At 42.6% G+C, this 23,772-nt stretch overlaps 1 protein-coding gene across 1 annotated transcript in view; it reads left to right on the plus strand.

Moving 5' to 3' along the window:
• Positions 1-23,772, plus strand: part of LDLRAD4 (low density lipoprotein receptor class A domain containing 4) — a 329,032-nt gene that overhangs the window by 155,653 nt on the left and 149,607 nt on the right. The window contains exon 4 of the mRNA XM_054724317.1: positions 8,634-8,774. Within this exon, the coding sequence (XP_054580292.1) occupies positions 8,634-8,774 (141 nt within the window). The remainder of the gene's footprint in view (positions 1-8,633; positions 8,775-23,772) is intronic.

Raw genomic sequence — 23,772 nt, forward strand, 5'->3', positions numbered from 1 at the left:
GTGCGGTAAAACACCAGTGCATCCATTTATGGGCCTCATAACCTCTTTACCTCAGCTGCTCATGGAGAGGCTATCTGCTGGTAGATAACTTAAAACTCTCGTTGGGTTTTGTGATTTATGCTGCTTACTCAGTGGAGCCAACTCACGGAGTAGTCTTGATGAATGCATATTAAATGCTCGATACTGTCCGGCTACCATTACATTCAAATACATTTGTTTAAAACCTATAGAATATGGAGAGCCACTAACAGTCCTCAGCAAGGCATACAAGGCCCTTCACGACTGGATGCCTGGCCCCTCAGTCTTGCTTTCCCGTAGCAGGGAGCGGCGTTCTGTTAACATGAAAGCTGGAACGCCCCAGGAAACATCCCCCCACCTCCCTGCGTGTCTTTCTGTATCTTGACCAATGTGCTGGTTACACGGGTGTTTCTTTTCCTTTGTACAAACCCATTGACCTTGGACCTTTCATACACACACATTTTAAAAAATGTCCGCGTGTATTAGTCCTTGGGCTCAAAGTTATTCATTCATTGACTTTAAACATAGTAAAGAAACTGCTATTTTTCTAATTCAAGTCCGAAAGGACTTGACTGAGTTTTGAAATGCCTGGTGGTGCGTTGTTGAAAGTTGGGCAGTTTTTAAAGCTGCTATAAAGGGTAGTTTTAGCACTTGAAGTCTAAAGTCTGAAAGTACCTTGGACTTTTTCACTTATGGTTCTCAGAGAATTTCAGACATATTAAAATCTTTTCAGAACCCAAATCAGCACCACAATGGGAGCGATAAGCCATGTCATAAAATGGATTGAGTTTTTAAATTTTTTTTATTACTATCTCCAATGGGAGGCTCTTCTATGTTAATCTTATTAAATGGGAAAATATCCTTTTATCATGTCATATTCATCTTTCTGAAGGACAAGTATTTCATAGCACCACTTAAGATATGACTTTGATTAAATGCTCGCGGGGTAACTTAATTCATTATACAGAATATAAACCTTCAAATTAAATTCCCTTTTGTTCCAAATTTATGACCAGGAAAGTCAATCTCCTCTTTGAGTGATGGGAGAGCATCATTAGTGATGCAGTGTCTTTAAGTGCGACTCCCAGCATGCCATGCAGATCGCTGTGTGACATTAGGTGGAGCCCACACAACTTCTGCAGATCTCTCCTCAGATTTCTAAGGAGATCAATGCTAATAATATGTGAGATATTAAGTCTTTTACAGATTACTCAAAATGTATTTCTTACATTGAAAAATTCTGTAGGAGAATGTGCATATATCTTCCTTATGCCATTCATATGTTGTCAAAGCTGACATTTGAGAAGAATAGCTTTAAGGATTCATCTTCCATTTCTGAAGATTTTCAAAACTTTATCTTCATAATTTGCTAAATCACTACTTTCTGGATACTGTAATTCTGGCTCCTTTTATGGAAAGATGACTCCAGTATTCCAACCTCACTGAAGGCTGAAATGGAAGATATCTGGGGAGCCCTCTTCATTTTTGATAACATTGGTATCTAAGATAGCCTTCATGTTATTGTACTGCACCCTTAGATAAAAAGAGTGACAGGTCCTCTGAGTTCTGAGAATCAAGAGGAAAGGCTCTCTCTCTTTTTTTTTTTTATTTCCACCAACTTTTTTTTTTAAATTTCTTTATTGATTAAGGTGTTACATATGTGTCCTTATTCCCCCATTACCCCCCCTCCCCCACCGCCATCCCTCCAACTCATGCCCTCACCCCCCTGTTGTCTGTGTCCATTGGTTAGGCTTATATCCATGCATACAAGTCCTTTGGTTGATCTCTCCTCCTTACCCCCACCCTCCCGTACCTTCCCTCTGAGGTTTGATGGTCTGATCGATGTTTCTCTGTCTCTGGATCTATTTTTGTTCATCAGTTTATGTTGTTCATTATTTCCCATAGATGAGTGAGATCATGTGATATTTATCTTTCTCTCTTTCTGATTCATTGGGATGCCTCCTACTATGGGCCAGTGAGGGCCCACCACCAACCTCTGGGTTCCTTGTCTCCCTGGCAGCTCATTTGCTTGGAGTTCCGTTTAGTGACCAGTTATTAGAACTCTCTTCAGTCACAAAGTGTTTCTCCTTTCCCCTGCATTTCTTTCTTTTTTTAACCTATTCATAATTACTTTATTATTTTATTTTCCCCATCACCTGCCCCGCAATCTCCACATTGTTGTCTGTGTTCATGAGTTCTCTTTCTTTTCTTTTCTGCTCAGTCCCTCCATCCCACAACACTGCCTCTCCCCTGCATTTGTAGGTTCATGATTTTTATGTTTTAATCAGTTTCCCATTTTTATTGAACTTTACTTTTATGATAGGTAGTCTTGTATCTTGCAGGCGAGTAAGCAGTATATATATATATATAAATCAGTGAAAATATTATTTCTACACTAAGAAATGTAAACTTACCTTGGTTATAGTAAAGTTATTCATCTTAATTTTAGAAACCTATTAATTCTTTACTTACAGTTTGTTAATTGCTAGGTTTAATTTCTTTGTTATTCACAATGTACGTACATTACTGAGAGTAGGTTTTAGGTTTTAATGTCAGAAATGTTGGAGCCAGGATCTCAATTTTGAGGTTGGTGAATGATAGAAGTGTGAACTGAATGAGTCGATGTTGCTGTATGAATTTTAACAAAAATAGCTGTGGTAGACTAGTCTGCCAATTCACAAAATGGCTGATTTTACAGTTGTGATGTGATACTCTATACAGGTCTTTATTTTGTGACTGAGATCATATCTGTGAAAACTAAGGATTTAAAAAGAGTGTAGGAAAAATTGAGAACAACTATTTGTTGGCTCCCTCCCTCACTACACACTCTTTATTGTGATATAATTGACATATAACAACATGTGTAAGTTTAAGGTGTACATGTTAATTTGATACACTTATATATTGTACAATGATGACCACCATAACGTTAGCTAAAACCTGCATCATGCCACCTAATTACTATTTCTTTTTTCTGTGGGAAGAACATTTAAGATCTACTCTTTTAGTGACTTTCAAGTACTTTTTATGCCTTTTAACTAATAAAATGTTGATTCTACCAAGTGGATTAATTCTGGTCTCTCAGATGCAGATTTGTTCTCCCGGAAATCAAGATTGAACGTTTATTTTTTAATCCTGTCTAGGATTAGGTTTAGAATATTCAAATTGTTGAGCTACTTGTCCTTCAAATGTTTTCATGGTTTTTTGTATGAAAGTTTTGAATTCACAAAACACCTTAAGATATTCCTTTTTTTCGGGGGGGGGGGGCGGGATGGGGTGCTTCAGGACTATTAAATGGCTTTTTTTAAAGGTAACAAAATATTGGAAAATTCTCTTATTCTTTTTTTTTTTTAATCCTCACCTGAGGATATGCTTTTATTAATTTTAGAGAGATTGGAAGGGAGGGGGAGAGAGAGAGAAACATCCATTGGTTGTCTTCCATATGCTCCCCGACCGTGGATCGAACCCACCACCTGGGTATGTGCCCTGACCGGGAATCAACCCACAACCTTTGGGTGACCAGGACAGCTCTCCAACCACCTGAGGCACAGCAGGCAGGGCAGATTTTCTTACTCTGAATCATTCTTTTCCTTTCTCCTCTCTCACATAGTATACTCCAACTGGTTAATAATAGTTTGTACATAATTAGAATGACATTTAGGACAACAGGATTTTTTTTCTCCCAATTTGGTAGAAGTCTTGGGTTTTATGATCCATTACAGGGAATTTGTTCTCCAGCTTTGGGTAAGTCAGGAAATTCCCTCTGGACTCTTCCCTCATCCCTGACATGAAAGGTTGGACCACTCTGTCTCTAGGGCCCTCTCAGCTAATGCTGAGAATTTTATGCTGGTGAATTTTATGAATCTATAACAATTCAAAGTCACTGAAATTTATCACTGAAGTTAAAGAAGACCCAAAATTTGGAGAAAATTCTTTATTACCAAGAGTAAATCTATTGTTGATTCTGTTTTTTCATAGAATATCACATAGAGAATCATGATAGAAAGAAATGCCATTTTCTTCATTTAGAAGGTCCTGACTTTAAAAAAAGTTATTTAAATATTACAATTTTAAAAATAAAATCTATAGCTCTTGAAGGAAAAACCGGTTCCTGAGTTGTTCATTTTGTATTTCATTCCAATATTATACACCTGAAATTGCCACGAATTTGCAGCCAAAATGTTTCTAGTATTTAACAACCTTTGATTTCCTTCATCTTCTGGCTTGGCAGAAATACTCAACAAATTCCACAATAATGGACAAAATATAATAAGAAAACTTTTTTTTATTCTATTTTCTTTCGCTGACTTGTGTTTTACTTCATTGAGGATGTTTCCTGTCTCTAGCGTGTCAAATGTAGTTTTGGGGTCCCAAAGTTTTTAAAAAATATATATTTTATTGATTTGTTTGCAGAGAGGAAGGGAGAGGGATAGAGAGTTAGAAACATCAATGAGAGAGAAACATCTATCAGCTGTCTCCTCTACACCCCCTACCGGGGATGTGCCTGCAACCAAGGTACATGCCCTTGACCAGAATTGAACCTGGGACCCTTCAGTCCACAGGCTGACGCTCTATCCACTGAGCCAAACAGGTTAGGGCCCAAAGTTTTTGAAGTATCCCGTTGACAGTACAGAGCTGTAGCAACCAGGTTTTATATCCAGGAATCGTCAAAATACCACTCATTTTAAGAGATTATACTTTAGCCCAGCCTTCATGGCTCAGTGGTTGAGTGACAACCTATGAACCAGGAGGTCACGGTTCAGTTCCCGGCCAGGGCACATGCCCGGGTTGCGGGTTCGATCTCCAGTGTGGGGTGTGCAGGGGCAGCTGATCAGTGATTCTCTCTCGTCGTTGATGTTTCTGTCTCTCCCTCTCCCTTCCTCTCTGAAATAAATAAAAAGATACATATTTTTAAAAGAGATTATACCTTAGTTTCTATTTTGTTTTGGTTTTTCTTTTTCAGTAAATTAGCAAATACCAACTAAGCATTCCAATAAAATACTATTAGCTATAGAGAGGGCTTCCTGTGAGTGAGTTAGGTACTTCTCTCTAGGCAGTTGTTCTCCATCTTGGCTGCCCATCAGAAGCATTTTAAGGATCTCTAGAAATCCCCACTGCCCACGCTGTACCTCAGCTTAGGGAGAGCCAGTGGCCTGGGCTGGTGCTTAGGTACCCGTAATGTTGAAAGATGCCCAGGTGATTCCAATATGCAGACCCAGTTAGATCCTCTCATCTAGGGTTCTTAGTTTGTTTGAAATATCACAATAATTTAGTTATTAGAGGACCATCCCCTCATGTCTGAATGCACCGGCTGAATGTACTGGGCTTTTGGATAGCAACCTGTGGTAGAGATGGCCTTGCAGGGTGAGACAGATCAAGTTGGAACCTGCCTCTGTCAACATTAACTGGCACATTAACCACTCATGTTAACTTGGACAGACATTTCACTCTGGTCTGAAATTTTATTCTAGCTTTAGTATTAATCTTCACCACTTAATTTATAGCAATTTCCCAGTATTTTCTATATCACATCAAGAAGTTGATAGATTCAAAATTTCAGTCTAGTAGCTTTGATTCAAGGGACAATGTAACAGAGAGACCTTTAGTTTGATATTCAGCTAATGATCATGGTTGAGAAGATTTAGATTTTAGGAATTTGAAATTCAACGGGTTGATGTTGATATTTCCATTGTCTAAGGAGTAAGAGCTTTCTGAGCAAATCAGTAGCATATGCCTTGTTAATGTGTCCCAACTAATAGTAAGCCTGCTTACAATAACTAACTCTTTTGAGAACTTTGTTACATTAATGGGCAGCCTCATTACAAATGAATCTTAGACATTTATGAAAGCAGGTTTGGACACTGAGAGGCAACTGTGGGCAGAGCCTGAGAAAAGAGGCAGAGAATTTGCACACTCATCTGGATTTTGCCATTTATTAGCAGTTTAGTTATAGGTGGTTACTTAATCTCTGCATCTTTTAAAAAAATATATCTTTATTGATTTCAGAAAGGAAGGGAAAAGGAGATACAGAAACATCAATGATGAGAGAGAATCATTGATCGGCTGCCTCCTGCACCCACCCTACTGGAGATCGAGCCCAAAACCTGGCCATGTGTCAACCGGGAATCAGACCCTGACCTCCTGGTTCATAGGTAGATACTCAACCACTGAGCCACGCTGGCTGGCTTAATCTCTGCATCTTAATATTCTCATCTATAAAATGAGAATAAGAATATCTATCCTAATCATTTCACAGGGTTCTTATGAGGCTTGGATTAGATAACTCATTTATTCAACAGATATGTGATTCAGCATGTGCCTGTTCCTTGCTGGGCAGCACTCTAGATGTGAAGGATATATAGAAGGGAAATTAGTCCTTGGAAGGAGTTAGCAAATATATCAGTCACTGCTCACATTTTTAAAAAATTCATATTGTAAGGCCTTTGAAGAGGACTTGTTCTTTCATCTTTGTGTTTTCATGTCTTACTACCTGGCACATAATGTAGAAGGGGCTAAAATACTGATTATGTGAATTAATGAATCTCATAATTCATTTCCTTAAAAATATGTTGTGACTCTAGACTGGATCTCTCTTGAACAAGTTGAAATGAGTCAGGTGTGGAAATGCCATTACATTTCCCTGCTGGTTTAAAAAGTACCACGTGAACTTGAGTGTGGTAATCTAACATGAGATCCTTTCAAACCACAGCAATGGTTAATTTTTCTAGTTGGAGTTTGATTCAGTTTAGGTTAATATTCCCTTTTTTTCCAATCAACATTTCACTTTCAGGAGTACCTGTTTTTGGCTTGACGTCCTTTTAATGTTTGGTATTAATTGGAACTCCAATCTTTCTTTTAGAAAGGAAGATACATTCTTTTCTTGACATCCTTTTTTCCCATTAAGTTAAAAAAAAGTCACTTCATAAATGTGATTTCAAACAGCTGGATTTTAATCTTTTCACTTTATGGGAAGAGAGAGTTTGGTTTCAGCAGCGCTCTTACCACATGGCCTGGACCGCACTCAGCACACTGTACGGTGCAGCTAGCAATGAACTTGTGGCTGTGCATTTAGTCTATGCTCACATGTTATCCTAAGCCAGGTCAGGGGCTGTGGTTGGTGTCTTTTTCTATACTCTTTTAAGAGAATGTGAACAAATGGAGAATTGTAATGTTTCATACTGGGTCACAGAAATAAATGCTTTTGAGGATTTAAGTTCTGTCTCTTTACAATAGGTAAAGAGTTATTCTCTTTGCAGCCCTATGTGTCCTTAGTATAGTTGGAGTGTTGATGCCCAGCCTTTTATTTTAATAACAGAATTTTAAAGTCAAAAGGACTTTGGACTTGATCCAGGCCTGCCACCCACATTCTAGGACAGATAAAATCAAAGAGAAATTAAGAGGATGTGATAGTCAGCCTCAGGGGGTTGGGGGGTTGGGGGGTTGGGTCTTGGGATACTTTTCCTGAGTTTTTTCCTTCTGGCTGTCCACTGAGCTGGGACTATGCAAATCCTGCCAGCTTCTGTGGGTGCTCCTAGGAAAAAGCTCACAGACATTTATTGTAAGATACACATAGACATTTATGTGCCCACATGTATGTAATTGTGTAATCTCCTTTATCCTTAATTGCTTAAATTGATAGTGATGTGTTAAGTTTACAAATTTATTTTAAAGTTTATAACGGTAAATTCCATTTTCAAATATTGATATTGATTTGTACAGAGTTCAGGGAGCCCATGTCCAATGTGGCCTGCAGGGATTTGGGTTGGTTTCCATCCTATAATTTGTCCCTTGGCATAGATGCTTCTCAGGAAGCAGAGAGCACATATTATTTCCCATGTTTTATACTATAAAACCTGGTATCAAACCTGGTTTTTCTTAGACAAGAGATAAATGAACACCAGAGAGGTTAAATATATTTTTTCTTTCTTTTTTTTTTCAATACACTTCTATTGATTTCAGAAAGGAAGGGAAGAGGGAGAGGGAGACAGAAACATCAATGACCACAGAGAATCATTGATCGGCTGCCTCCTGCATACTCCACACCGGGGATTGAGCCCACAACCCGAGCATGTGCCCTTGACCAAAATTAAACCCGGGACCTTTCAGTCCACAGGCCAATGCTCTATCCACTGAGCCAAACCAGCTAGGGCAAGAGGTTAAATATTTTGCTCAGAGCTTCACATCATCTAGTGACAAGTTGGAAATAAAATGTATGTGCCTTCGTTTACCAAGCCTGAGCGCCCAAGTTCTGCTGTAGCCTCAGCGCTGGAGGCATGAAAAAATGCCACGGACTTTTTCAAAGAAAATAAGAGCCTCATAACGATGACATTTGCTGGCAGGTCCTGGGAAGAAAGCACCTGTGTTACTCATTTTGTGGGATAGAGACGTGCAGGGAGTAATGTATGGCAGGCCCTCGAGTGCCTCTGGGGCACTATCCTGTGCATTTCCTAGAAGGAAGGTCCTTACTGGGAGAGCCCTTCTCTGAGTTCGGTTTCCTGGGATCTCCAGGTAGACTGAGTTCCCAAACGCTCATGGAATGCAAATGGGGAAGAAAGAAATAACTCAAGAGTATCACACTTGCATTGATTACTGCCTGCTTTCATGTACCTTTTCAGAGTGCAAATTCACCTGCACCAGCGGTAAATGCTTGTATCTTGGTTCGCTGGTCTGTAACCAACAGAACGACTGTGGGGACAACAGTGATGAAGAGAACTGTCTCCTGGTGACAGAGCATCCACCTCCGGGCATCTTCAACTGTAAGTCCCTCCTACTCACCTTGACATCATCATTAAGTTTGATTGTGTTTTTGAAATGGCTAGGACAGTGGTCGGCAAACTCATTAGTCAACAGAGCCGAATATCAACAGTACAACGATTGAAATTTCTTTTGAGAGCCAAATATTTTAAACTTAAACTTCTTCTAACGCCACTTCTTCAAAATAGACTCGCCCAGGCCGTGGTATTTTGTGGAAGAGCCACACTCAAGGGGGCCAAAGAGCTGCATGTGGCTCGCGAGCCGCAGTTTGCCAACCACTGGGCTAGGAGGTAGGGTGATGTGGAAATGGGAAGGATGTTGTTTTTTTTGCGGGGGTAAGAAGAGAGATTTGCGTTTTCACAAACAGAATGCTTTTTCTTTTAGGTTAGGAAGATGGTGTGTTTGAAAGTGGGAAATGTGTTCTATTTTCAGAGATGGCCAGGGCACTATATGATGAAATACACTTTTTCTACTTAGAAGCACTGACTGGATTCCATGAAATAAAATATTGATTTAGTATTCTTCCCATCTGTGTTGTAGAATTTTTTTAAGGAGTAATTGTAAACAATTTAAAAAGAATTTTAAATAAATAATTTTAAATAAGCAAAGGAAGATATGTGGAGAGTTCATAATTAATCATGGGTTAAAATAATAAAATAGAAAGAATTACATTGGACTTTCCAAAAAGTTCTAACCATGTGTTTTTCTATTCAAAACTGGATGGAAAACAACTTAAGTGAGGTGTTCACATGTATGAATCCCAAGGCTAAGGCTGAGCATTTCTTGAACTTGAAAAGGTGAAATTATAGTTTGTGGTTTATTGTGCTTTTTTTTCTCTCATGGTTTTTACGAAGAGGAAAATGAGAGAAGGAAGCTTTGAAACCCTGCTGGCCTTCTGTGAGGAAAAGTGGCGTGTTGTTTCCTTGGGCTCAGTGAAGTGGGTTGCGGGTGAGAGAGTGTTTTGTGTAGAATGCCCTGGAGGAATGTTTACAGCGCTGATGCTCTTCGTGGGGTTTTCTGATATTTGTTTTTATTTACAGCTTTAACATTGTTGTTATGAAAAGGAGACTACATAAATATTGATACTGTAATGTGAAATGGGAAGAGATTTTTAAAAAGACACACTTCTCTCTATTCCTCCTCTATTGTTACATTGGGGGAAAGCTCAATAAACGACTGTGCCTGGTGAATTTTGAGCCTGCTACTTATAATGCTTGTTAAGTCCAGGAGTCTAATAGTGCAGTAGTTTTCCTCAAGTTTTTCTGTTGCACCAGTTTGCCTTTGCTTAGACGTGTTCTTAGAGTCCCATCTCTATACCTTCAGAAGACCATTTAAAGTTAGGTGTGCGCTTTCTTGGTATTTGGTCCGTGTTTCCTCTGGTGATGCTTTGTGCAATAGTCTTTGCAGTCATCAGCACTGTCGTTGGCGTAATGCAGCTTGCCTGGTTGCAGAGAAGGGGGTCCCGAGGTGACTGTCCTGCCTGCTTTGAGCCAGGCTGCTGGATTGGGATCCTGGCCCTACCCAACAGTCGGGCGCCTCTGTGGCCTTATGCACCATGGGTCATAAAAGTGGGTATTGTGAGGATCAGGTGGGATGGTCCACATAAAACAATTAGAACAGAATAGTTGCTAGTACTAAGCTCTTGATGTAGGTCAGCGAGTCTTAAACCGGCGGGCGGGGGAGGGGGAGTGTCTTAGAAGGAGAAGAGCAATGTGAAGGCATTTTCTTGTTTTGTTTTCTCTAGACTTGAGTAACAGCAAACACATGTATGGTAAGCTATGGAGAGACTCTTAGGACTGTGTGTGGTACCTTGACTGGATTCAAGAGTTCTGTGTGAAAAGCAAGCAGACACAACCTGTGGCCCTCTGCCCTATGGCACTTCACAGACCGTTTCTCTGAATCTCACGGGGCTTCTCCTTCAGTTCAGGGTCCTTCCACTGTGGTCCTCCTATTGTATTGAACCCCTTCCTTTTCCTTTCCTTCCTCCCTTTCTCATCAGTATTTTTTTCTAGTTTTAAAAGCCTATTTCGAGATATTTATAACATTTTTTAAGTAAATGTGAATATTTAATTTTGTTTAGGAGCCAGGTGAAGCAGTTACATCTATAAATGGTTCAATGTTGCCCATGCAGCTACAGGAGTGCCTTAACAGAGGGATCTAAAGATCCTCTTGGCAAATTATTAGTTAGTTCCTTTGTTGAGATATAAATAGAACTTGTTGTATCCTTAAAGCTAAAATGGGAGACTATTTACAACGGGCTCTTTTTTAAGAAGACTGGAGAGCTAGGAGATAGGATGACAAAAGGCAAGACCATGGCTGTGGCTTCAGGTTGACTTGGGTTCAAGTTTCAGCTTACAGAAGTGATTGGACCCCTTTAAGGCTTAGTTTCTCTGTCTGTAAAATGAGAATAATCTCTGCCATATGAGGATTCTTTGAGTATTTAAGTGAAATAATATACATGAAGAGAGTAGTCTATGCCAGCGGTCGCCAACTGGTGGTCCATGAGGTCTGAAAGGTTGGTGACTGCTGGTTTATACAATCACATTATCCCCACTCATTGTGTGGCCATTTCTTGGGGAGGTAGACCAAGAGAGGTGTATCATCTCTCTTAATGCCAGAGCCATTTTCTTATGTAACAGGAGTTTCCATGTGTCCAAAGGTGAGATCCTCCTTAGAGGGTCTGGATGTTTCCCACTTATTCTGTCCCCTGGGGAAGGCCTCTGAGCTGAAGGTGGCTTGCTCTGATCTAGCCAGCAGCCCCCTTTACACTGCTTTCCTCTGATCCTCTCAAGCACCAGAGGGAGCCAGGCTCGCTTGTTACATTGAGACACTCATTCTGAGTTTGTTGTAGCTGGTCTGTTCTTTATGGTCAGGCACCATTGGGAAAGGGCATAGCTTCTCTGCTCTTTGATGATGCTAGAGGGTGATCTAATATTGAATGAGTATATTCTCTTCCCCATACCTTGTTGTGTAAGAGTACCGAGTAAATAAAAGCTATTTTACTTCCTATTAATAGCTGTGTAATGAGGCTTAGAGGCTCTCCATTTATAAGTGGCTTTTAATGTATCTACCAATGTGTTTCCTACAGCAGATGGACAATATGCCCTTCATGGAATGCCAACTCTGATGAGAAAGCTCACCTTTCTTTCCACCTTGAGAACTTGAAGTATAGATTACTTATCTATAAAACGTTGCATTCCAGAAAAACAAATAATGATTCTCCCCTGCTCCTCTATATGAACAAGATTTGTTTGCTGGATATGCGTTGTTTCCACCTGGAGGAAACACCGTGTTCTGCTGTGTGATTGCACATAGGATAAAGCACGGTGGACTCTTCTGGGTTTCCAGATGAGCTAGAATCACTTTTCTGCCTATGCTGTTGGCTGTGGGCATGTGCCATAGCTCAGATGTCTTGGTCTTCTCTGTCTCTCATTTGATATTTTCTGAAATTTAGCATGAATTAAGGCTAGAGAGAAAATGTTACTGTCATTTGTGAAGTCAGCAATGCTAATGATAATGGAAGCCCTAAACTAAATGGTTTTGTAACCGAACCAAAAAACCTTAGGTTTGGTTACCTGCGGCAATGAAAGCCAAACTCATGAGGCAGGTGCTGGTGCAAAAGGAAAGAGATTGTATTCAGGAACCACATCACCTGGGAGCATGGCGGACTCCCTTCTCAAAGATAATCCCTTCGTTCTCTGTCTCAAAGATCATCATCGCTCTTCCTGCTCAAGCCTGCTGTTCTTATAGGCATAGGGAGGGGAGGGCTTTTCTCTCTCTGTCCAATTATCTTGCTAGCTTTTGGAATGCTCAATGTAAGAACCACCCCCAGTGTCATCTTGGCCAATGGGAGAGACTCCCCGGCACGCTATGACTCTCTAGATTCTAAAGTCACAGTTTCACTTGCTTCTCTACTTTACTATGATCAGGCTGCCTATTGACTGAGACTAGTTTATTTTTTTGTGAGCCCCAAAGGGTTTTGCACATACCTGTACATCTGGGCTGGTGTTGATTATCTCACAAAGAAAGAGTGTTGCTGGATTCTTCTTTTTACAGAAGAGGGAACTGTCAGCCTAAATTGTTAGCTTTTCTCATGACTGCTGCATCAAAATATTGTACTTTTGAGCACTAAAAATACAAACCATACAAATAAAATTATTTATTTACATAGCTTATTACAAAAATAAAATTAAATGCCTTCTTTAGTAATTGTGCCAGGCATTGTGGGGGATGAAGGAAAACATAAAAGTCTCTTATCAAGGTGATGATACTCAAGTCAGGGAACTGAAAGATACAGGTATAAAGATACCTGAAAAATGAACACACAGTATTTAGAACTAAGCAGTTCTAGCAATTCTTGGTTTAGGAGTTTAAAGAGGATCGTTCTGATTGGACTTGGTAGTCCTGGTGGCTTTTTGCAGGAGGCATTCTGGGTGTCATGGAGAGGACAGTGTCAGGACAGAGAATAGCCAGCGTGCAGGGAGAGGGAGGGTGGATGCTTTGATTCTGAAGGCCTGGGTTGGAGGCAGCCTGAGATAAAGTTGGAAAGGTGGGTTGGGCCCATAGAGAAAAGCCAATAGGTCATGCTATATCTTCTTCCCTCGTCTCTAAAAAGAGACAGACTGCCTGGGGACCCAATGTCATGCTCAGAGGAGAGCTACAGAGCCTGCCTGTTGCCCTGGGTGATGCTCACATTGCTGCTACCAGCCTTTTCTGCCTCACTATTTCTGTCAAGCAGAGTGTTTCCTGTTACCACATTTTCAAAGACCCTTTACCATGTCTTGGTGGGGGAGAGCAGAGACCCCCTGACTTGCTAGAAGCAATTATTGAGGATCCAAAGTACACAAAGAGCTGTGTACTCTGAAAGTGTTGGCAAAAACAGACTTTCCTTAAGCAATCATTGCTATGAAATTCATACTACTAGACCATAAGAGCAAGCCCAAAGTTGACATGAAACCAGCAGTCAATTAGACAACTTTTACTTTCAGCTTCAGTGGAATTTCTGATTCAGAGAAAATTGGGAGTTCTCATTCCTACTGAAAGGGGGAATTGCTTCTTTCTCTCTTTTAAAAATATATTCAATTACAGTTGACATTCAGTATTATTAGTTTCAGGTATACAACATAGTGGTTAGACATTTATGTAATTTATAAAGTGATCCCCCAGATAATTGTAGTACTTACCTGGCAACATACATAGCTGATTACAGTATTAATGACTGTATTCCCTATCCTGTACTTCACAGCCCCACAGTTATTTTGAAACTACCAATTTGTACTTTTTAACCCCTTCTTTTTTTTCACCCAGATCCCCAGATCCTCCTATCTGGAAATCATCAGTTTTTCCTCTGTATTATGAGACAGTCTTTGTTTTGTTTGTTTATTATGTTTTTTTAGGTAACACATATAAGTGAAATCATATGGTATTTGTCTTTCTCTGTCTGACTTATTTAACTTAGCATAATAACCTCTAGGTCCATCCATGTTGATACATATAAGATTTCATTCTTTTTTTTTTATAGCTGAGTAATATTCCAGTGTATATATTTACCAGCTCTTCTTTATCTGATCGTCTATTGATGGACACTTGGGTGGCTTTCATATCTTGGCTATAGTAAATAACACTGCAATGAACATAAGGGACATATATATTTTAAAATTAGTGTTTTAGATTGCTTCAGATATATACCCAGAAGTGGAATTGCTGTAACATATGGTAGTTCTATTTTTAATTCTTTGAGAAAGCTCCATACTGTTTTCCACAATGGCTGCACCAATTTGCAATCCCAACAGGTATGAGGATTCACTTTTCTCCACAACCTCTCCAACACTTACTGTTTGTTGATTTATTGATGATAGCCATTCTGATAGGTTTGCTGTGGTTTTAATTTGCATTTCTATGATGATTAGTGACATTGAGCATCTTTTCATATGTCTGTTGGCCATCTGTATGTCCTCTTAGGAGAGATGACTATTCACGTCCTCTGCCCATTTTTAAATTTGGATTATTTGATTTTTCAGTGTTAGGTTGTATGAGTTCTTTATAAATTTTGGATATTAACCCCTACTGGATATAACATTGGTGAATATTTTTTCCCATTTAGTAGGTTGTGTTTTGTTTTGTTGATGGTTTCCTTTGATGGACAAAAACTTTTTAATTTGATGTAGTCCCAGTTGTTTATTTTTTCTTTAGTTTCCCTTGCCTAAGGAGATAAGCAGAAAAAACATATTGCTAAGAGAAATGTCAGAGAGTTTACTACCTATTAAAGACTTATTCTCATATATGGTGAGAGAGGTAGTCCAGTTTCATTTTTTGTATGTATATTTCCAATTTTCCCAACACCATTTATTGAATATACTGTCTTTACCTGATTGTATGCTCTTGCCTCCTGTGTCATATATTAATTGACCTTTTTTCTCCATTCATTAGGGGGGATACTCCTATAAATAGAAATTCCCCATCAACTATGTGGTTATCATAAAAGTAGATATCATATAGGATCAGTCTTATTAATAATGAGAAAATCCCCTATTAGCATTCAGTGAGATTTTCTTATGTGTCATTATGAACTGATGAATTAATATACACTTGATGTATACATGGAACCTTTTTAGAAATCCCCTCTGTGAACTTGGATGACTGACTCCCAGGTCTTATCCAGGATTCTGAGATTCCCATGGTCTGTTTAATTTCAAGAGTGCAGGGTTTGACCCCATCCCACAGTCCCACAGCACCCGGGAGTCTCATGAGCTCACCCTCTCACACCTGCTCATCACCTTACCTGGTTTGTCTTTCCTTTTCCTCGCATGCGCTCTCAGCTTCCTTCTGTCCCTTGTCATCACCTGTCTACCTCTGACTTCCCAGTGGAGATCAAACAAGCAATCTGTTATTATGAAGGCCCATAGATATGAGTCCTCCAGGAACAATTATTTATATGACAATTTTAATTGATATGCAGATGATGTTCATCTTGGTTTCATTTTGGATTTTCAAATAGATTACAAAAAATTAACCCAGGAGTCCGAGGGTATCAGGGGTTATTAGTTTTGTTGAGTTCCTTTGATTTCCCCCCACTAATTGATAAATCACTACTTACGTGACCTGGGGGAAGTCAGTTCCTCTCTTAGTTTTACTTTCCACATCAGAAGGGTGAGTATGATGACAGCTGACCTGAGAGATTGTGTGGCTCAAGCTTGGTGGGACTCAGTGAACAGAGCAACTCTATTTCTGCCCTTACTCTTCCCATTAACCTGCTGTGAACACCAAGAGGCTTTCTTGGCCGGACGTGGGATTTAACCCTAAACCCCTAATTCCCCACTGGATCTTGTCTGAGCACTGTGGCCCCTTCAGACTCCTTCAGCGGGGGCATGGGAGCATGGCTAGGCCTTGCCCGCTTCCTTGCTTCTTAAGCACTCTTGATGATGCTGACTACAGGGAGGGTGGGCAGGGGTCTCCCATTGTGTTGTGTTGTTGGGCTCTGAAGGTTCCATTTGTTTATTTCTTGGTCAAGGCTGGGAGTAGAGGTTGCTTTCAGTGAATCAAGCTGTTGTGCTGAACAGTGTGTATTCTTTTGACAGGACTCCCTGCTCCCCTGTTCAACTAAGAGAGAGAGAGAGAGAGAGAGAGAGAGAGAGAGAGAGAGAGAGAGAGAGAGATCATGATAAAACAATTATTGACTTGCGGTATGAAAATGATTCAAGATGGTATTTCAAACAAGGTGAGGAGGAGGGTAGACATCTCTTACTTAGACTGAGCCTGATCAGTCTGCAGGTGGTCACTGGCAACCTGGGTATATTTTGGGGGGCGTGACCCAGAGGAGGCACTGGCAGGGCTCACCCCCTCTTTCACTGCCAAAGAGGAGTCCCGTCTCCCCCCGCCCCCCACCGCCCCTTGGGTTTGCTGCCTTTGTTTCTCCAAACCGGTTTTCTGACCAATTAAAATCGTATAGGGTCTTGAAAGGCAATTCCGCCTTTTCAAATAAACAAAGGCAGAGAACAAATGGGAGGGAAAGTTTCAATAAATTCTTAGGCATCATTTCCTCCTGCTGTGACACTAAATTTACGTGGATAAAAACAACCTCTTAGATTTACATTTTGATTCTGTTACTGCTTTCATGTGTGTGGGGCTGTCCCACTTCAGATGAAATTTATCCACTTCTTTAAATATTTAGTAGTCTAGCGTGGATGTTAATGAAAGTCTGGCAGTGCTATTTTGAGAATTGCAACAATGATAGTAATTTTCAGTGTCAGATTCCTGCTTTGCAAAGGGAGAGAGGGATGGGAGGAGGAGGAGGTAAAAATGTTTCAGTTCTAATAGAGTTTGCCATCCGCTGGGCTGTGCCAGACAGATGGGTCATGAATACTGTCTAGACGCTCTGCCTGAGCGAAGCCGCGGTCTCTAAGGACGCGAAATGAGACGCTGGCTTAAGTAACTGGGGAAAGTCAGGGCAGGCTCTCCTGTAATCAGATAGAAATCAATGCTGATCTGCTTCCTGGGGGAGGCCGGAGGCCGGCGGGAGGGGAGTCTAGATTCCTAGGGGGTGTTAGGAGAAAACGTCCTCTGATCCTGATCAATTTTAGTGAAAACTTGACTAGTATTAGGCATTAGGGAGGATGGGAACGGAGAGGTGTAGCATGGGAACACTATTGATTTAAACTGTACGCAGCCACACGGTGTGGAATGATCCCATTCAGACGTGGTCCTTGAAAGGCTCGGGAAGAGCAGGAACGGAGGACGCCTTCTTGTGTCATGAAAACAAGAACCCAGACTGTCGGGCGACCTGCATTAATTGTGTGGACTGGTGAGCCTGGTGCGGCTCCAGCCGAGACGGTCTGTCCTGACTGTTCATTTTCTTGGGTTTAGCCTCTGAATTAGGAAGGGTTCCAGAGACTCACCGGCGTTGCTTTCATTTCGGATGGGTCTCTGAGAACTTCCCAAAGCTGGTTCTCATCGCAGGCAGCTCTGCCGATGGTGCAGTGGGAACTGAGGTAAAAGTCTCACAAGCACCCTGCGTGGCTGCACTGGGTACCTGGACACGTCTGATGGGTGTTGTACTCAGTATTTTCCTTGGTGCCAGGAATGGAGTTTACGTGACATAAGTAGTGAGTTTCTACATAGCAAAACTCACAATCAGAATGTGGTGGTGGGAGGGGAAGGAGGTGCTGGCAGCAGGGTGAAATGATGGGGGAAGGTAAGAAGAGCATGCCAGCTCAGCGGGGAGGGCTTCATTGTCAATAGTCGTATATTTGTCTTAGAAAAACTACCCAAAGGGTTTACCGTAAAGCTTGGAAGGGACCATCTTTGAGAAATCACAAAAATAAAGCTGGAATTCAACTGTCATGTGATGAGACCTCTACTGCAGAGGTGGGGTGACCCCCTGAGGGTCAGGCCTCTGAATTAACCATCTGGGCTCATAGCTCTGTTAGTCATGTCTCAATGGAGATGCCAGGATAGGCTTTTAATTTGGGGGAAATCTCCAGCCATCTAAACTTAGCAATAATCATTTTTTCGTTCCTTCATTCATTCTCCTTATGTCCTAAGAGCTCACAGCTGAGGGAAAAGTAGATGGTGCTTGCTTCTTCCTTCCCAGAAAGAAGAGGGAAACCGTAGATGAGAAATAGTCTGAAAGTACACATTTCCTGGAGAGGAGAGAAAGAGAACTGTGTTCAAGAGCTGCAACCATAAGCAGTGAGCAAGTCTGCCTTGTTCCAAACGGTTCTCCGAAATATCGCCAAGGTCATCCAGAAGATACAGCGGTGGTCCAGAAAGGGGTCTTCTTTCCCTAAAACGCCTGACTGCTGCCCCCCCCCCCCCCCACACACACTCTTACACTCAGGGCGTAAACTCTCCCGCCCTTTGGGGGGAGATAACCTGTAAGGAGCATCCATTTGTGGCAACAGTGCGCCAGGTGGGAAGGTGATGCCAGCATCCACTGACAGCCTCTGGGGTCTGGAAGGCGAGCCCAGCACTTGGCAGAACCCCAGCCAGCACCTTTCGGTCCTGCTCACGTATGATCAGAGGAACAAGACACGCATCTGCCTACTTCACAGACTCCAAAGATTTCCTGGGGTGATTCGTGGGCTCAAGTACGCGCCTTGGCTAGGAGAAGGCACCATTGTTCCTCTGCTTTGAGAAAAGGGCCCTGCCCTCACATGGGCACACACCTGTTCTGGAAGGGGTGACTGGGCATTTTGCCTTTTTATTTTTACCTCTTTATCTTTAGTGGGGGTTCTTGGCTTCCTTTATTAATTTGATTCTAAAAAAAAAAAAAAAGAAGAGGAAGAAAAAGGCACTTAAGTTAAACTTCTGACCTGTTTCTCCTTCGCTCTTAGGGGGAAGGCCCACGTTTTGTTCCTGGTGAGGGGCAGCGGTGGGGCATGCTGCTGGCAGCCTCTGCAGTCAGTCTGGGTTTGAGGCGGGCAGCGGGCTGGAGCACAGTGCTGGCTCTCCCTGCCATGGGGGCGGGGGTGGGGTGGGGGTGAGTGGCTGAGCTGGGCAAAGACAATGATTTGTCTTCTAGGACTTGATTTAGGTCTATGTCTATGACATGACATGATTTCCGCAGAAGGGTACCCAAGAAAAATGCACCCCTCAGAGAGACCCCCCCTTCTGTTAGATGTGCTCAGAAGACAGAAATGTCAAGTGTGTCTTTTCCCTGGGGAGGTGGGTTGGCATGAAACCAAGTTTTAAATGCCAATCTGACCTTAAAAAACGGAAAGTGTTCACTATCTCCGAGCCACCAGCGCATCCTGCAGGGCGGCCAAGGGCCAGTGCACTGCCACCTCATGATCTTATAGTTCCGTGGCCGTGTTTGTTCTCATGTCGGGGCATTTAAATCTGGAAATTACCGGAACCGATGGCCATGCAGTTAGCTATTTCCAAAAAAATAGATACCAGGACTGATCAATTTTCAGACGTTGTTGAAAGAGAATGAGTGATTGAAAGATAATGTCTGGACAGGAGGCTGGAGAATGCTCTAGAGAAAACATGTTTGGGGTTGTTACTTGCAGAAAATGATGTCTTAAATAGTAGCAACAAGTCTCTATATTTCATGGAGAGTATTTTTAGGAGTGTTGAATATGTGAAAGACATAGGGCTGGGAGATGGGTTGGGTGTACAGGGATGATGGGAGTGATGCAGAGTAAAGCATGGATGGAGGTAGTGCAGAGTATACAATAGGAATGGGGGTAGATGCAGAATTTACAGGAGGGTTGGGAGTGGTGCAGAATATACAGGGGGAACAGGGGTGGTGGTGCAGTGTTTATAGGATGTGGTCTCTGCTCTCCAGGTTTTTACATCTGGTGCTAAAACAGTGCACTTGGGAAGATCCACAAAGATTTGGGACAGTTTCTCCAGGGCCAGTGTATGGGACAGCAGGGAAAACCCTTCGAACTTGTGACTAAAGACAGACCTCACTGTGTGGTGTGGGTGGTTCTGGGGATCTCTTACTCTCCTGGGCATCCTGACCAGAGGATCCGGGAGCGGTTGGGGAGTGGGTTAACAGAGAAACCATGTAGGAATTGTCATGATAAGCTGGCTTTCTTGGAGGTAAGAGCTGAATTTGAGGAGTCTTCCTGGAAAGGTAGGTTGGGGCCAGATTCTAGAAAGCCAGGAACGTCAGGCCAAAGAGTTTTTATTCTTTATCCTGAAGTCGTCCATGGAATGTGTTTGAGTGGGAGAGTGAGGGTGTGACACAGCGCGGGAAGGTCTGAGAGGTCACCCCGGCCTGCACTGCACTTCACAGACAGGGAACTTCAACACAGAACAGTGACTGGCAGAGACCATGGTGCGAATGCCTCCAATCTCCTAGGCCAGTTTTCTTTCCACTGTATAGCATCCTCATGCTAACTTGTCAGGTGAGGCAGTTACAGGAAAGGACAGGGAAAGCAGAGGGAGTCACCTGGAAGGATTCTTCTCCACCAGTGAGGCGGCCTCTAGGTGTCTTGGTGTGCACCCCATGGGGGCAGAGACACAGAGACATAACCCGGGGCTTATCAGAGGGGGCAGGCACGGTACATTTGTCACCAGTGGTACCTTTGCAATAGTTTTTGAAGGTAGTCATATTGTTATAATTGTTAAGATTATGTAAAAAAAAAAAAAAGAATTTGGAGGACTCCATGTGCAAGCCGCATCAGGAGATGAATAGGTAGGTAGTCTGAGTGTGCCCCAGCTTGGAGGTGTGCCCAGTTTGGGGTGTCTCCCAGCCTGGGCCTGCTGGGGCTCTGCAGGCCACCTCACTGCTGTAACTCGGGCCCGTGCAGCGCCTGGCAGCCCTCCGAGGCTCTCAGTGCTGTGAAAGGAGGAAGGGCGGGGAGGAAGGGACCAAGGTTATTTCAGGGTGCAGGGAAGTCTGGGCCACGCCAGCGGGTGATTGATTCTAGAGGAGGAGGCGAACCCTGTGAGCAAGTCTCTGGAGGGGACGGGATCCAGCATAGTGAAGGGGGGTCTCCTCCTGGGAGACTCGGCGGGCAGAATGCTGGTCCTGAGAGGGAGAGTCGCTGAGCTGAAAAGGCGGAGGAAAGAGTACCTCCTGGGGCAGATCTTCCCAGGAAAGGGTACTTAGGGTCTTCTGCCAGCAGTCAGCTTGGGATTGGGAAGTTGAAAAAATCCTGATGTAGGAAAAATCCACAGTCTTAGCAGTCAATATCTTGGTTGTATTTTACATGCATATAATAAAACTTCCTCTTAAAATTAAAAAAAAAATTTTCTCATATCTGGAGGTATAATTGACAAAATTGCAAGCTATTTAAAGTGTACGTCATGGAGATTGGATAGGAGTGTACATTGTGAAATGAGGCCCCCACCATTGAATTAACACACACATCACCTCATGTTTATCTCTTTTGTGTGGGAATGTGTAAGTTCTCTCTTAGTAAATTTCATTTATGTAATAGTGCTGTGCACTGTAGTCACCCTGTTGTACGTTAGGACCTCAGACCTTATTCGTCTTACAGCTGAAAGTCTGTGCCCTTTTACAAATTCCTCCCTATCCCCTCACCCCATTGCTGTAGTACACGTATGTACATGTAAGCGAGCATGTCTGTCTTGGGATTTTCTTGTGTGTAAACGTAACATTTGCGTCACAGCAGGGCCTGTACTTGAGGAAAGACACAGGATCCAGCTCTTTTCCCCTTTGAACACAAATGATGATGGACGTCGTTGGGCTTTGCTGCTGGCGTGTTGGCGGTGCACGTTCACGCACATGCATCATGGAAACCAGGAGACCTGTGACGTGCTGGAGTGCTACCGAGGACCTGGGTGTGATGGTCAGAAGGGGAAGGACCTTCGATGATGTTTTTCTTGGGGGCTGAGCACTGAAACTTGTTCTGATCGTGGGTGACCGTGGATTTTGGCATTACTCTGTGTCCCAGGAATGAGTTGCAATACAGAACCAGCAGCGCTGCTGCGCTCGGCAGTGACCTTGGGCTGTTAGCATCTTGGGCCCAAGTTTTCTCGGCCTGCTGGGAAGGAAGGCAGTTTTGGTCCCTAGAGTCTCCTGTGGCTAAAAAGAAAAAAAAAAAATTACCTGAATTAGTGACTTTACTTCTGTTATTAACTTGAATAAGATTATTATTGGATACAACATTCATCCAACAAAGGAGCTTCTTTGTAAATCATGTACTTATTTCCAGGCTTTTTGAGAGAGGTGTGCATCAGGGCAGAAAGTGCCTATCAGCACCGGCTAATATTAGCGCCTGCTCTGTGGGACTGGCCCAGCCGTCCGTTACCAAGTACCAGGTGCTCAGCCTGCCTTTCCCACTGTCACCCCCGCTCATTACCGTTCAACCCCAGTATCGCCGTGTAATCTCTTCACCGGAGACAACAATGACGCAGTGTGTGGATCCAGCGTCTGGCACCTCGTAGCACCTTGGTGGAAATAGAAAGCTGTGATCGCAGCATTAAAATATGCTAACAAGCTGCAGGAGCTAATGGGCACCGCTTTTACACTGCAGATGTTCATTCCGGCGCGGCTGCCGGCTGCCAGGACGCTGCTCATATCCCAGTGTTTGGTGGTTGTTTTTGCTTATGGCAGTGTTATTCTCTGAAAGGGACCCCCCATCTCCTTGAAGAAGCGTGCTGCGTTTCTGGGCCTGTGACGATCGAGGAACCCCCTTGGGTGGTGTGACTGTTGAGAGAGTGAGCAAGAGAGCGGAGTTCATGCGGAGGATCATTGTTAACGATAATGATAGGATGTGACTATTTGATTAAAATAAATTAGATTTTACCCTGTTGTGGTTAATGTGTATCTAGATGGAGTTTCCGAGCCCTAGAAAGAGGTTCTCAATGTGTTCTGTAAGTGCATCGAAGAATGCCAGTATACTAAATTTAAAGGGATGATTTCAGTGTACTATGTTAGATTGTAACTATGTAGAATTTTTAATTTCTGGCTTACGGTTTTTGTCTTGTTTTGCTTCCTGGCTCATATTAACAAATGATTCCATTCTTTTCATAATCTCTGCTCTTATTAATGCCTAGGAGCACCCTTGGTTCTCCCCTCTCCCTCAATTGGCTTGCTCTCTCTTTGCGGAAGTCAAATCGGGTGAAAACATACTCAGAGTGAACGGACAGGACAGCCATAGGCTGTGTGCTGTACGGGGCTGGTGGTGTCATCCACGCTGAAGGATGGCTGGCGTGTCTATAGGGAGGGTGGCAGGAGGAAATGCCTGGCTCACCTTGGGAGTTCACCTAAGCTGCAGGTCCGGGCAGCTGGCAGAGGTGAGGTGGGCAGGGTGCTGACTGCACTTGGGGCTCAGGCAGATACTCAGCAGACCTCATCCAGAAGGTGCTGTGGAGCAGGGAAGCCCTGCATTTCTCCGACAAAAGCTGTTATATTGGATGTTTTGTGTTGCCTTGGAGATCATACAACCCTGAGCCCCCAGATAAAGGTCATGATCATTTATACGTCTTCCATTTAAATATCCCACCTGGTGTACACTTTGCTGAGTCCCCCAAAGCATGAACAGGGCATGCAACCAGGTAGGTATTCAATCAGTATTGGTT

The sequence above is a fragment of the Eptesicus fuscus genome, chromosome 12 (assembly GCF_027574615.1).
Source record: "Eptesicus fuscus isolate TK198812 chromosome 12, DD_ASM_mEF_20220401, whole genome shotgun sequence".
In the NCBI taxonomy this organism is placed as follows: domain Eukaryota; kingdom Metazoa; phylum Chordata; class Mammalia; order Chiroptera; family Vespertilionidae; genus Eptesicus; species Eptesicus fuscus.